The sequence below is a fragment of the Rhinatrema bivittatum genome, chromosome 9, assembly GCF_901001135.1.
Source record: "Rhinatrema bivittatum chromosome 9, aRhiBiv1.1, whole genome shotgun sequence".
In the NCBI taxonomy this organism is placed as follows: domain Eukaryota; kingdom Metazoa; phylum Chordata; class Amphibia; order Gymnophiona; family Rhinatrematidae; genus Rhinatrema; species Rhinatrema bivittatum.
In genome coordinates this window covers 234,928,578-234,941,064 of record NC_042623.1, presented here as the reverse complement: position 1 = coordinate 234,941,064, position 12,487 = coordinate 234,928,578, and the positions used below count along the sequence as shown (strand labels likewise).

The following is a 12,487-nucleotide window of genomic DNA, read 5'->3' as shown; positions in this document are numbered from 1 at the left end:
TCCCGAAAAATGGACAGGTTAGATTTGCTTGCAGGGTTGGAACTAACCATACAATTTACACCGGCAATGTAAGGAGTTCAGAATCACCACAGAGCTGCTCTGAAGTACTTATTAATGATGAGACAGCGGCAAAAGTAAAGGCACTTCCAAAAATAATTCATGAGTCGAATATCTATAAAGCCTTTACTATCCAACGCTCACGAAATCACTTTAGGCCCTACCGTAGGAGAGCCACAACATTTCTACTCAACCTCTCTTCCTGTTTCCGCCTCGCCCGCGGCAGCCAATCACCGCGTCCTGGTGCAATTACGCAGTTACGTGACCTGCTGCCGTCAGGAGCGGGCGAAGTCGGTTTGGGCCGTGAGAGGTGCCGTAGACGTAGTTTGCGTGCGTGAGAGTGCGCATGAGCGGGACGGACGGTCGTGAGGTGAAGAGAGGAGCCGGTGTGTACGCGGACTATTTCCTCCTTTTTCTGGGGGGAGAAGTCACAATATCATGCTAGCAGGGCTGGAGGACGTTGCGGAGGCGGGCACTGCGGACGAACCGGGCTCTGCGCAAGTAGAGTGGCTGTGAATGGCGCGTGCCGGCGCCCGGTGCTGCTTTACGTGCTGGTCCGGCTTTGCCCGTCCTACTGCGGCCTGAGACCTCCCACGAACCTCCCACTCAAGTTTGAAGGTAAAGAGTAAGAGTGTGAACCCGGAGCCGAGCAGGGCATCAGTCATGTCACCTTAACTCCACTCCCACCCAACCCCCGAAAAAAAACCCAAAAACAAAGCGGGAGTCTACAGTTACCTCTTCCCTTTTCAAAATCTGAAATCTTCCCTTTCTCAAGTATTGTAGTCTGCGGCAATATCCCTTTCCTAAAACCTAAAGTCTGTAACAGTCTTTCCATTAAGATACGGCGTCTGTAGTCATCCTCCTCCACTCTAAAATTCGAAGTATAGTCTTTCTCTCCCCCCCACCCAGCAGAAGGGCTGATGCAATATCGTGCACGAAAAAACATGCTACCAAACTGAGCTCCCATAACACGCGCACATTCACTTCTCCTGGGTGCTCGATGCAATGATCAAATGAGCCGCTGTGCTAAGGATAAATTGTGTGGTCCTAGCACATCCTTGGCATCGAGTGTGCGGGATATGAAAGCAGTTTTATCCTGCGGCAGCTAGTTTACTGGCAAGTACACATGCACAATACATAAGGCCTGGAGTGTGTATATTTGTGCTCCGAAATTTTTTTTCTATCAAGCCTTTTTATGTTTTCATGATGTTTCTTTCTGTGGTTCCTCCTACTTAGTATCGCAATGATACTAAGGAGGAACCACAAAAAAGCAGCATTTTTGTTTTTTTAAGAGAGCCCTTGTTGTGTGGCAAGACTTTAAGCCAGCTCTGGGGCATGTGTTAAATTTGACAGGCTAAAAAGTGCGTGTCAGGCACATGGTGATTTTTTGTATCAGAGGTAATAGCTAATAGCCTCATCTACATGGCATTTTCATGTGAAACATAGAAATGACAGCAAAAAAGGGCCAAGCGGTCCATCCAGTCTACCCAGCAAGCTTATGGTAGCGTCAAGAGTATAAGAACATAAGAAATTGCCATGCTGGGTCAGACCAAGGGTCCATCAAGCCCAGCATCCTGTTTCCAACAGAGGCCAAACCAGGCCACAAGAACCTGGCAAGTAACAGCCACATCAGCAAGTTACCCCCATTCTTGTGGTGAGCGCTATTGGCTGTTCCTTTATTTGGATGCGCTGACCCCCATATTGCAATGGGAATTAATCTAGTGCATCCAACAAGAGAGGGAGCTATTTTAGATTTAATTCTTAGTGGAACGTGGGGTTTGGTGAGAGAGGTAACGGTGGTGGGGCCACTTGTCAACATTGAACATAGGATCAAATCTGGATGGGGGACTAAGTTAATCTGCAGCTCTAACACTAAACTTTCAAAAGGGAAACTTTGATAAAATGAGGAAAATAGTTAGAAAAAAACTGAAAGGTGCAGCTGCAAAGGTTAAAAGTGTTCAACAGGCATGGACATTGTTTAAAAATACAATCCTAGAGGCGCAGTCCATATGTATTCCACATATTAAGAAAAATGGAAGGAAGGCAAAACAATTACCGTCATGGTTAAAAGGTGGGGTGAAAGAGGCTATTTTAGCCAAAAAATATTGGAAGAAGGATCCATCTAAAGAAAATAGGATAAAACATAAGCATTGTCAAGTTAAGGGTAAAACATTGATAAGACAGGTGAAGAGAGAATTTGAAATGAAGTTGGCCATAGAGGCAAAAACTCATAATAAAAACTTTTTAAAATATATCCAAAGCAAGAAACCTGTGAGGGAGTCTGTTGGACCATTAGATGACCCAGGGGTTAAAGGGGCTCTTAGGGAAGATAAGGCCACTGCAGACAGACTAAATGAATTCTTTGCTTCCGTGTTTACTAATGATGTTGGGGAGATACCAGTTCCGGAGATGGTTTTCAGGGGTGATGAGTCAGACGAACTGAACAAAGTCACTGTGAACCTGGAAGATGTAGTAGGCCAGATTGACAAACTACAGAGTAGCAAATCACCTGGACTGGATGGTATGCATCCTAGGGTACTGAAGGAACTAAAAAATGACATTTCTGATCTATTAGTTAAAATTTGTAACCTATCATTAAAATTATCCATTGTACCTGAAGACTGGAGGGTGGCCAATGTAACCCCAATATTTAAAAAAGGATCCAGGAGCGATCCGGGTAACTATAGACCAGCAAGCCTGACTTCATTGCCAGGAAAAATAGTGGAAACTATTCTCAAGATCAAAATTGTAGAGCATATAGAAAGACATGATTTAATGGAACACAGTCAACATGGATTTACCCAAGGGAAGTCTTGCCTAACAGAGTACAATAAAAAACACTATGCACTATACATAAATTAATTCATGACGAAAAAGCAGAATGGCTGAACACAGCACTACGTGTACATGTCCCACATAGAAATCTAAGATCCGCTAACAAAGCCCTCCTAACCATCCCTTCAGTTAAATCAGCAAGACTGACCCAGGTCAGAGAGCGGGTGCTATCCTTGGCAGGACCCATGTTATGGAACACCATGCCTCTGGAGATTAGACTACAGAGAGATTTTAAACTTTTTATAAAGAGTTTAAAGACTTGGCTTTTTAAACAAGCATTTGTTAGAGAAAACGAAGTTTAGGAGAGTAATGAATACAGGCAGCAGAACAGCACACAGCACTTAACTCAATATGTGCGTCTTTGTTATTTTATTGCACTTTTAACACAAGTAAAAATATACAGTTCAATAGAATTATGCATAGACAAGAAAAAGGACTATTTATAAGTTTCATCAATTAGCCTTTATTATGAAACTGTTACCGAACTTTAATAGCACTTTTATAGATAGTATTAACATACACAACCTCCATAATTTTATATGTGCCTTTCTGTAAACCGTTGTGATGGTATATAACTTAACGACAGTATAGAAAAGATTTTAAATAAATAAATCTGCTTCATTTTTTTTGAAGGGATTAATAAACGTGGATAAAGGTGAACCGGTAGATTTAGTGTATTTGGATTTTCAGAAGGCGTTTGACAAAGTCCCTCATGAGAGGCTTCTAAGAAAACTAAAAAGTCATGGGATAGGAGGTGATGTCCTTTCGTGGATTACAAACTGGTTAAAAGATGGGAAACAGAGAGTAGGATTAAATGGTCAATTTTCTCAGTGGAAAAAGGTAACCAGTGGAGTGCCTCGGGGATCTGTACTTGGACTGGTGCTTTTCAATATATATATAAATGATCTGGAAAGGAATACGAAGAGTGATGTTATCAAATTTGAGAATGATACAAAATTATTCAGAGTAGTTAAATCACAAGCGGACTGTGATACATTACAGGAGGACTTTGCAAGACTGGAAGATTGGGCATCCAAATGGCAGATGAAATTTAATGTGGACAAGTGCAAGGTGTTGCATATAGGGAAAAATAACCTTTGCTGTAGTTACACGATGTTAGGTTCCATTGGCTCAGTGTGCTGCAGCAGTCAAAAAGCAAACAGAATGTTAGGAATTATTAGGAAGGGAATGGTTAATAAAACGGAAAATGTCATAATGCTTCTATATCGCTCCATGGTGAGACCGCACCTTGAATACTATGTACAATTCTGGTCGCCGCATCTCAAAAAAGATATAGTTGCGATGGAGAAGGGCAACCAAAATGATAAATGGGATGGAACAGCTCCCCTATGAGGAAAGGCTGAAGAGGTTAGGGCGGTTCAGCTTGGAGAAGAGATGGCTGAGGGGGGATATGATAGAGGTGTTTAAGATCATGAGAGGTCTTGAACGAGTAGATGTGATTGGTTATTTACACTTTCGAATAATAGAAGGACTAGGGGGCATTCCATGAAGTTAGCAAGTAACACATTTAAGACTAATCGGAGAAAATTCTTTTTCACTCATCGCACAATAAAGCTCTGGAATTTGTTGCCAGAGGATATGGTTAGTGCAGTTAGTGGAGCTGGGTTCATAAAAGGTTTGGATAAGTTCTTGGAGGAGAAGTCCATTAATGGCTATTAATCAAGTTTACGTAGGGAATAGCCACTGCTATTAATTGCATCAGTAGCATGGGATCTTCTTAGTGTTTGTTCTTGTGGCTTGGTTTGGCCTCTGGTGGAAAAAGGGTGCTGGGCTTGATGGACCCTTGGTCTGACCCAGTATGGCAATTTCTTATGTTTTTATGTTAACCTGTGCACTAGGCTGGGTGCACTTTATTACATCGGCCATTGCCTTCTCTCCAACCCTCCCATACAAAAATGTCTGCAACCCTTTACTCTCCTACTGTAACCCAAAACATACAATCATCTGTCCTTCCCTAAAACATGGAATCTGCAGCCATCTCCCCTACCCCAACCCTTTTTGTGCCACCACTACATAACTTCCCTCCACTGAAGCTGTAGATATCTCATAATTCTAAACTCACAATCTGCAGATATTATTTCTAATACTCAACTCTACAGGCATGATGTGCCTCCCCCTGTTTGTGTTTTCTTCTTTGCTTTCTAGGAGTTCAAGTATCTTCCCATTTTTTCTGAGATTACAAATTTCTTTATTCCATGCTGAAACCGCTGCTTATATATTTACTAAATGCTGAGGAATTCTAATATAAATATTCTTTATCTGTATGCATTGGTTTCAGTAAAGTGCTTTATACTACTCTGAGTTTAGTAAGTAGTAAAAGCCTAGGGCCTATAGTTATCTGAGTAATTTTAATCCCATAAAACCTGATTTTACACATACAGGTTTCCTTAGTAATAGCATGAGGAGCCGTAACTTACTCAAAGTGCCTTGCTCTCTGGCAGAGTTCAATAGACAGAAAACTGAAAATGTGATTGCTACTGATCTTGTCAGACATTACTTGGTTTAAGAAATGTACAACTTATCACTGATGCAACCAAAAGTATGCTGGGACTCCATGAGTTATAGTCTAGGTTCAAGTACTCTCAGTTAAGTATTGTAAATTTCCTAAGTCAACAAAGAGTTTCACACTGGCCTTGATTGTATGTTTTAGAAATATATATATTTAGCCTTCTTCCTTACAAACAAAATTGGAATGCAGAAATGGAACTAACAAAAAAAACAAAAAAACATGGCACAAGCCAGGGGGATCAGTACGGTTGGGGAAGGAAAAATAAAGATGGAAATGAACCAGACTAGATGAACCTTGCAATTTTCATCTGCCATCAAATTTGTTTTTCAACCCATCTCCTCCACTAGAAGATATATACTTTGTGATTAAATGTTTTCTTACATAGCTCTTGAATCTCCTCCCTTCTAGTGTCATACCTTTGTTCTATATCTTTGTTACTGCTTACATTTCTTAGAAATTAAGGCCAGCAGGTGATATCTTTTTATTGAACTAAATTAGTTTTTGATTAGTTTTTGAGAGCTAGTTTTTGATTAGTTTTTGAGAGCTATGCTTTCTTCATCAGGTCACAATACAATCTTAGTCAAATAAAAAGGTATCACCTGCAATCTTTTTTTTCTTTTATTTCTGTAAATTCAAGTGGACTGACATGCAACCATATTACCAATTATTTCTGAAATAGGTTTACATATTTTGCACTCTATGAATTCACACTTAGCTGTCTCAAGAAGAATATGTGTAAGAATAGCTTTAAGACACCATGACTGAATCCTAAATGGCATAGCAATTAACTTCTTACACAAAGAGTCCAAACCAAATTTAAATTAAATCATTGTCCTGAATATTTGCTATCAATATTTGATATGAGTTTTGCCTCTCTGCTTTAATCAAAGATGGCACTAATTTTATGAGCTACATATAGTGATCTGACTTTTTTTCTGCTTTTGTAGCCATCTTTCCAGATCAGAATGTGGCAGAAAAATGAAAGAACATAGAAAAACTTTATACCAGAAAAGAAGTGCACTGCTGGCCCCATCTAAAAAATGGATGACTGGAAATGGGGGGCTGCGAAAATATTGCTTCCAGCAAAGACTCTGGTTTGTATTGACTAAGAAAAAGCGGCACAGTGGGAAGTCAGCAGTGATCTGGAAAAAGAGCAGATCTTGCAGGCGTTCCCAGTGCAGATGGAAGGTGTACTTACTCCGGACAAAAAGGAGGAATACTAGAGTGCATCTATGTGCAAGAAAGCGGCAGCAATTAATTGTGAGAAATAGTGCTTTTCCTAAGAAACCACAAAGAAAGAGAACATTTTTGCCATTTTCATCCAAAAGAGTCTTTCTGAAAGACAAAGCAAGAAACTGGAGTGTGATAGCAACAGAAGAATCGGATCTTGCAGGCTCTTGGTGTACTGAGCAAGAACCTTTGGATAAAGTAACTCAGTTACAGACAGTTATTTTAGGCCCTAGAAAGGACTGTGGCCAGTGCATTGCTATATTGCCTGTAAAGCGAAAGCGTCGTACACTGATTTCGGAAGATGACGTAGACAATCTGGCAATTTTACATACTAAAAAAAAGAAATGCTGTCAGTCTTCAAAGCGATACAGCATTTGTGCCAGGTCATGTTTTAAAAAGAGCTCCAAGTTTAGTAGGTGCTCCAGAAAAGGTGTACTTTTATTTATGATGTATAAAAAACTGTCTTCAATTAGGTTTTGGCACTGGATGTTAAATCAGAAAAAATTTAGAGCAAGAAGCAGAAGATTTAAATCAAAGAACGTCACCCTGACCTGGGTCCAAAAAGTGACCAGAGACTGTCCGGAAAACTGCAGGAAGTTTAAAAAGGAAGTCTGCAGTTTGTTTTGTCTAGAATCTAAAATTAACAATATTGGTGGAAATTGGTGTATCTCATCAAATATGAACAATAATATATCAGCAGCTTCAGAGCTTGTAGGTGGGAATAAAATGTGTGCATCTGGCAGCTGTTGTAGAGGAGATGCTGTTAAATTACAAGGGAATGAGGGACATTTTGAAGAGACTGTACCCAGCAATCAGAATATAAAAAACTGTCAGCAGCTAGATAAACCAGCTCTTCATTGGGATGGAGCAGCCGCACTGGCAAGGGAGGAAGTGGACCAAGCTCCTGCTGTAAATAGTTGCCATGAGCTTTGCGTTTCAGTCACAGGAAAAGAGATTGTAGTTTCCGGTCAAAAAGATGCAGAACAGAATCAGGTTACATGTGGTGATGAAGTAATGCTATTAGAGTCCAGCAAAGTAGCCCTTATTATGAATGATCATGTTTCTGGCAGTGGACCTGTTCTTATGGAGCCTGTGCATCTTAGCAACACTTCTTGCCAAATGGAAGTAGCTGGAACCACACATTCAGATGTTTTTAGTACAGAGTTGTTGGATCACCCTTACTGTAAAAGTCCCTTTGAGGCTCCTTCATCAGAAAGCATAAAAGGCAAATTGGATAAGCAAAAAGGAAGAGTGAAAAATGGACAGAAAATAATCTCTCGTGTCCCAGATGAGCAGTTGGCATCTTGTATTTCTGGTATACCTTTCTGTGTCTGTTATAAAGCTCCTCAATTGTTAATGCTTGCATTACTATATACTGTTCTTTCCAAATAGAATCATAAAGGATTCAGATATATCAAAGTAGTAACTGTGCCTCACAACTTAGCTGCCATGAACTTGTGTACTGTGAAGCCTAAGACTGTCCTTGAGCCGCAAAACACTTGGCTTTACAGAGGATTGTAGCTTTATTACATGATTTCACTTGTACGCTAGTAAATAGTTTGGTGCATTTGAAGTTAAGGACCCTGTTAATGGTTGTGTGAAGTAATTCAGAAAAGAGTGTAATGAGAGAGTGCTTTAACAGGACCCTATGGACAAGGGATCATATGTCAATGCTATTTTTTTTTTTTTTTTCAAACCTTGCCCATTCAAGATGTTATACTCAACTCTATTGCACCTAAAATCTGAGCTTTGGAGGTGAGCCTTTGATCTTGGCTTATTCACTTACTCTCTAACGGGCCGATACAGAAAAACCCGCGGGAGAACCGGCGAGCGCCCACTCTCCTGGCACACACCTAGGCTACTCTCTTGGGTGCGCGATTCAGTAAGAAAAAATATGTAAATGAGGGCCAGCGGTAAAAGGCGCTAGGGACACTAGCGTGTCCCTAGCGCCTCCTTTTTGACAGAAGTGGCGGCTGTCAGCGGGTTTGACAGCTGACGCTCAGTTTTACCGGCGTCGGTTCTCGAACCCGCTGACAGCCACGAGTTCGGAAAACGGACGCCGGCAAAATTGAGCATCCATCTTCCAACCCGCGAGCTGCGGGCAGATTTTAAATTTTTATTTTTTTTATTTAAAATTTTTTTTTTACTTTTGGGGCCTCCGACTTAATATTGCTATGATATTAAGTCGGAGGGTGTATAGAAAAGCATTTTTTTCTGCTTTTCTGTACACTTTCCTGGTGCCAGCTGAAATTAAAATGCGTGGCTTGGCTGCACATTTTAGTTTCTGTATCGCGCGGTAATGACTAATAGGCCCATCAACAAGCATTTGCATGTTGCGGGCGCTATTACTTTCAGGGGAGTTGGCTGCGCATTTTCCAAGTGCTATTAAGGGGTAAAAATAGCACGTGGAAAACGCGCGGCCAAATGGGGGCTAACAGTGCGCTCAGCCTGAGTGCATTTTACTGCATCGGCCCGCAAGCGTAGTTTTCACATAGCAAAATTGTTTGACTGAATGCCAGATTTTGGATTGGCACAGTGGGTTTTAAAATTTGGAAACAGAATTTGTTGGAGGGATTTTTTTTTACTGCTTCAAGTTGTGGCTTCCAGCCTTGTGGTTGGAAGCCACAAGGCTTTCATCAGGCTAGTTCCCAAAAGTTGAATATGTTTGTTTTTGTATTTACTTTTACATTTGGGTTCTCATAAATTAGAAGGGTAAAGCAGCATCTGGACTGGCCTCCATTCCTGGACACAAGTTCCCTGTACGTACCCGGATCAGTCCAGACAGTGGGTTGTGTCCCCCTTCCAGCAGATGGAGTCAGAGAAAAACTCGAAGGGCGCTCCCTTATAAGCTGGTGCACCCTCTACTTCCCTTCAGTATTTTTCTGACTCCAGCAGATGAGAGTGGTTGAACCTCAGGTTCCCCAGTAAACCTATGGAAAGCTAGATTTAGTGATTTCTTCTCTATTTCTTGGCTTAATTCTTACCTTTGAATGGATCAAGTTTGAGAAAAAAAAAAAAAAGCTTACTTTAACTTTTTGGCTCTAAGTTTAAGCAATCTGTAACTTGCAGGCAGAACTGTTTGCAGTTTACCTTAGCCTGTGGTAGCCTGTATGTCTTTCGGGGGTAAGTTGTACCTTATTCCTTTGCAGGTCTAGTTTGCTGACTTTGACTCTCACTGGTGCATGTTGGTAGCCCAACTTCTCCCCCATTGCTGCGACCCGACCCGCTGCCCTGAGATGTCGATTGCCTCGGGGCAGCGCTCACAGAGATGCGTTATTCCTCTGTGTTGAAACAAAAAAACCCCTATAATTATATAGTCGGGGAGAGTCGCGCTGTTTCTGAAGCGGAGGATTTGTTTACCCGCTCCTCGCAGCCCTGAGCCAGCTTGATTTCTTTACTGCTCCACCACCCCCCCCCCCCCCGCCCCCATTCTGCGCGCCTCGAGCTGTTGTGCCTGTGGAGAGCACGGATCGCGGCTCTCCCATGAAGGGGTCTGTGCAAGGTGCCTCCCTGGTGGGAGAGGGTCCCTCGCGGCTAGCAGGGCGTTCGATGTCACGCTCACAGGCATGCCTTACTGTGCAGAGGCCTGCCCCAATCCCGTCTAGTGCGGAAACGGCGGCCATTTTGGGTGCAGAGCCGGCTGCTCCAACGCAGCCAGGAGATGATTCTGACGCTGGATTTTTGCCTTTACCGCCGATCCTAACGCCCATTCATCCTTTGGACCCAAATACACCTTCAGGGGTGCCTCCCTCGGGACCTCCTCTTGGCCCTTTTTCTACGGACTTCGTGCTCTTACTTCATAATGCTACCTGGCAAGATTGGGCCAGCAGCAGGATTCAACATAAGGGCCTCCTCCGCCTAAGGTGAGCAGGATGTCAGACCCCCCTAGGTCCTAAGGGGGTCCCTCAAGGAGATAGGGGTTCTAGGAGCAGGGGCTCCTCAAGGATCTTCCAGGGTTCGGGTAGTTCCTCATCCGGTGAGTCCAGATCCTCTTCCGGATCCTGACCTGGGTGATCCCTCTCCTTTGGTTCAACTGGAAGGAGATGATCCTAGAGTTCTGCACTTACTATTCCACAGGGATGAGTTAGATCCTCGTATCCTACATGTTCTCCAAGAATTGGATATTGAAGCTCCTCAGGATCCCCCAGGGCCTAGTCCAGCGGTGAAGAAGGGGGACCCTGACCTGGCCGGCCTACGTCCACCAGTGAGGACTTTTCCTTCTCATCCTATGCTTCTTCAATTATTGTCTGGGGAATGGGATTCCCCTGAGGCCTCTCTGAGGGTAGGCAGAGCTATGGATAAGCTATATCCTCTCCCCGACGATTTTGTGGATCTCCTCAAAGTCCCTAAAGTGGACACGGTGTCCGCAATGACGAAAAAAACAACTATTCCGGTGACTGGAGGAGCCGCCCTGCAAGATCTACAGGACAGAAAGCTCGAGGTATATCTCAAGAGAGTGTTTGAGGTCTCCGCTTTGGGGGGTCAGAGCTGCGGTTTGTAGCTCCCTCATGCAATGGGCCGGCCTCCGGTGGGTTCAACAACTGCTTAGTACACAGGAGCTTCCTCCCGAGGAAGCGCAACAGGCGGAGCGGCTGGAAGCCTTGATAGCTTATGGAGCAGATGCTCTATATGGCCTTCTCCGTGTGCTGGCCAGGTCCACGGTTTCAGCACTCTCAGCTAGATGCCTCCTCTGTCTCTGAAACTGGTCGGCGGATTCCTCTTCCAAGACGCAGTTGAGGTCTCTACCCTTTAAAGGGAAATTGCTTTTTGGAACAGATCATCAAGTCCCTAGGAGAGAATAAGATGCATAAATTACCAGAGGATCGTCCATGGGCTTCCATGACGTTCAGCTCTCCCAGAAGCTGTTTCAGGGGTCAACGACGCTTTCGAGTCAAGACCAGCCGCGCAAAGACCGCCTTCCTCTCGTTCCCAGTCCTGGTCTCATTCCTTTCCGGGCCGGAGGCCAGCTCGGGATAGCCTCGCTCATGGGGCAGCTTCCAAATTTATTTATTTAAGACTTTTTATACACTGTCTTTAGCAAATAAATTTGAACAAAAACGGTTTACAACATTGAGCATAAAAATAATAAATACTAAACTTTCATAAAGTGAAAGTAAAATAAATAAAATAAAGTATGAATAAAATTACATAGTAACATATCAGTATTACTAATATCCTTATACCTAAAGATATTAAAATAAAAGTAAGTTAACTTTAAATTTAACAAACATAAAAGATAGAAAAAATAGGAAGAATATAAATCATAATAAGCACAGCATAATAGAAACAAGGAAGACTGCCTGGTCACTTATTCAGTGGTTCTGAATGCTTCTCTAAAGAGAGATGTTTTTAATGATTTTTTGAAATCCTTACTATTTGAGATTTGGCGTAGGGCATTCCAATGTATGGGCCCTGCTACAGAAAAAGCTCTTTGACGGGTAACGTTTAGTCTTGCTAATATGACAGAAGGAACATCCAAAAGGCTCAAGCTCAAAATAGAGCAAAGCCAGGAAGAGTTAGGGTTATTTAATAATGAGTGAATTATGGTCAGTATTTTGTACAAAATTCAATATTTGATAGGTAGCCAATGCAGTTTACATAAAATCGGAGTAATGTGCTGTTTTAAAGGCATTATTTTGTATTAACTGTAGCGGTTTAATTGTTGACTGTGGTAAACCTAAATACAAACCGTTACAATCTTCACAATGAAGGTGTGCCGGCCCACTCTTCAATCCCCAGGGTAGGGGGACATCACTCCCTCTTCTACGAGGAGTGGGTCAAGATTACCTCGGATCAGTGGGTCCTAGATATTCTAAAGCACGGTTACGCTTTAGA

At 42.5% G+C, this 12,487-nt stretch overlaps 1 protein-coding gene across 3 annotated transcripts in view; it reads left to right on the top strand.

Annotated features, from left to right (window-relative positions):
- The first annotated feature begins 282 nt into the window (after positions 1-282).
- The window catches only part of LOC115098813 (sentrin-specific protease 5-like), a 103,656-nt gene continuing 91,451 nt past the window's right edge, over positions 283-12,487 (top strand). The window contains exons 1-2 of one of the 3 annotated variants that reach the window (XM_029615788.1): positions 283-443; positions 6,370-7,967. In XM_029615788.1, the coding sequence (XP_029471648.1) occupies positions 6,401-7,967 (1,567 nt within the window). In that variant the 5' untranslated portion in view covers positions 283-443; positions 6,370-6,400. Of the gene's footprint in view, positions 676-6,369; positions 7,968-12,487 lie in introns of all 3 variants that reach the window. The other 2 variants (XM_029615787.1, XM_029615789.1) reach the window with 2 other exon arrangements.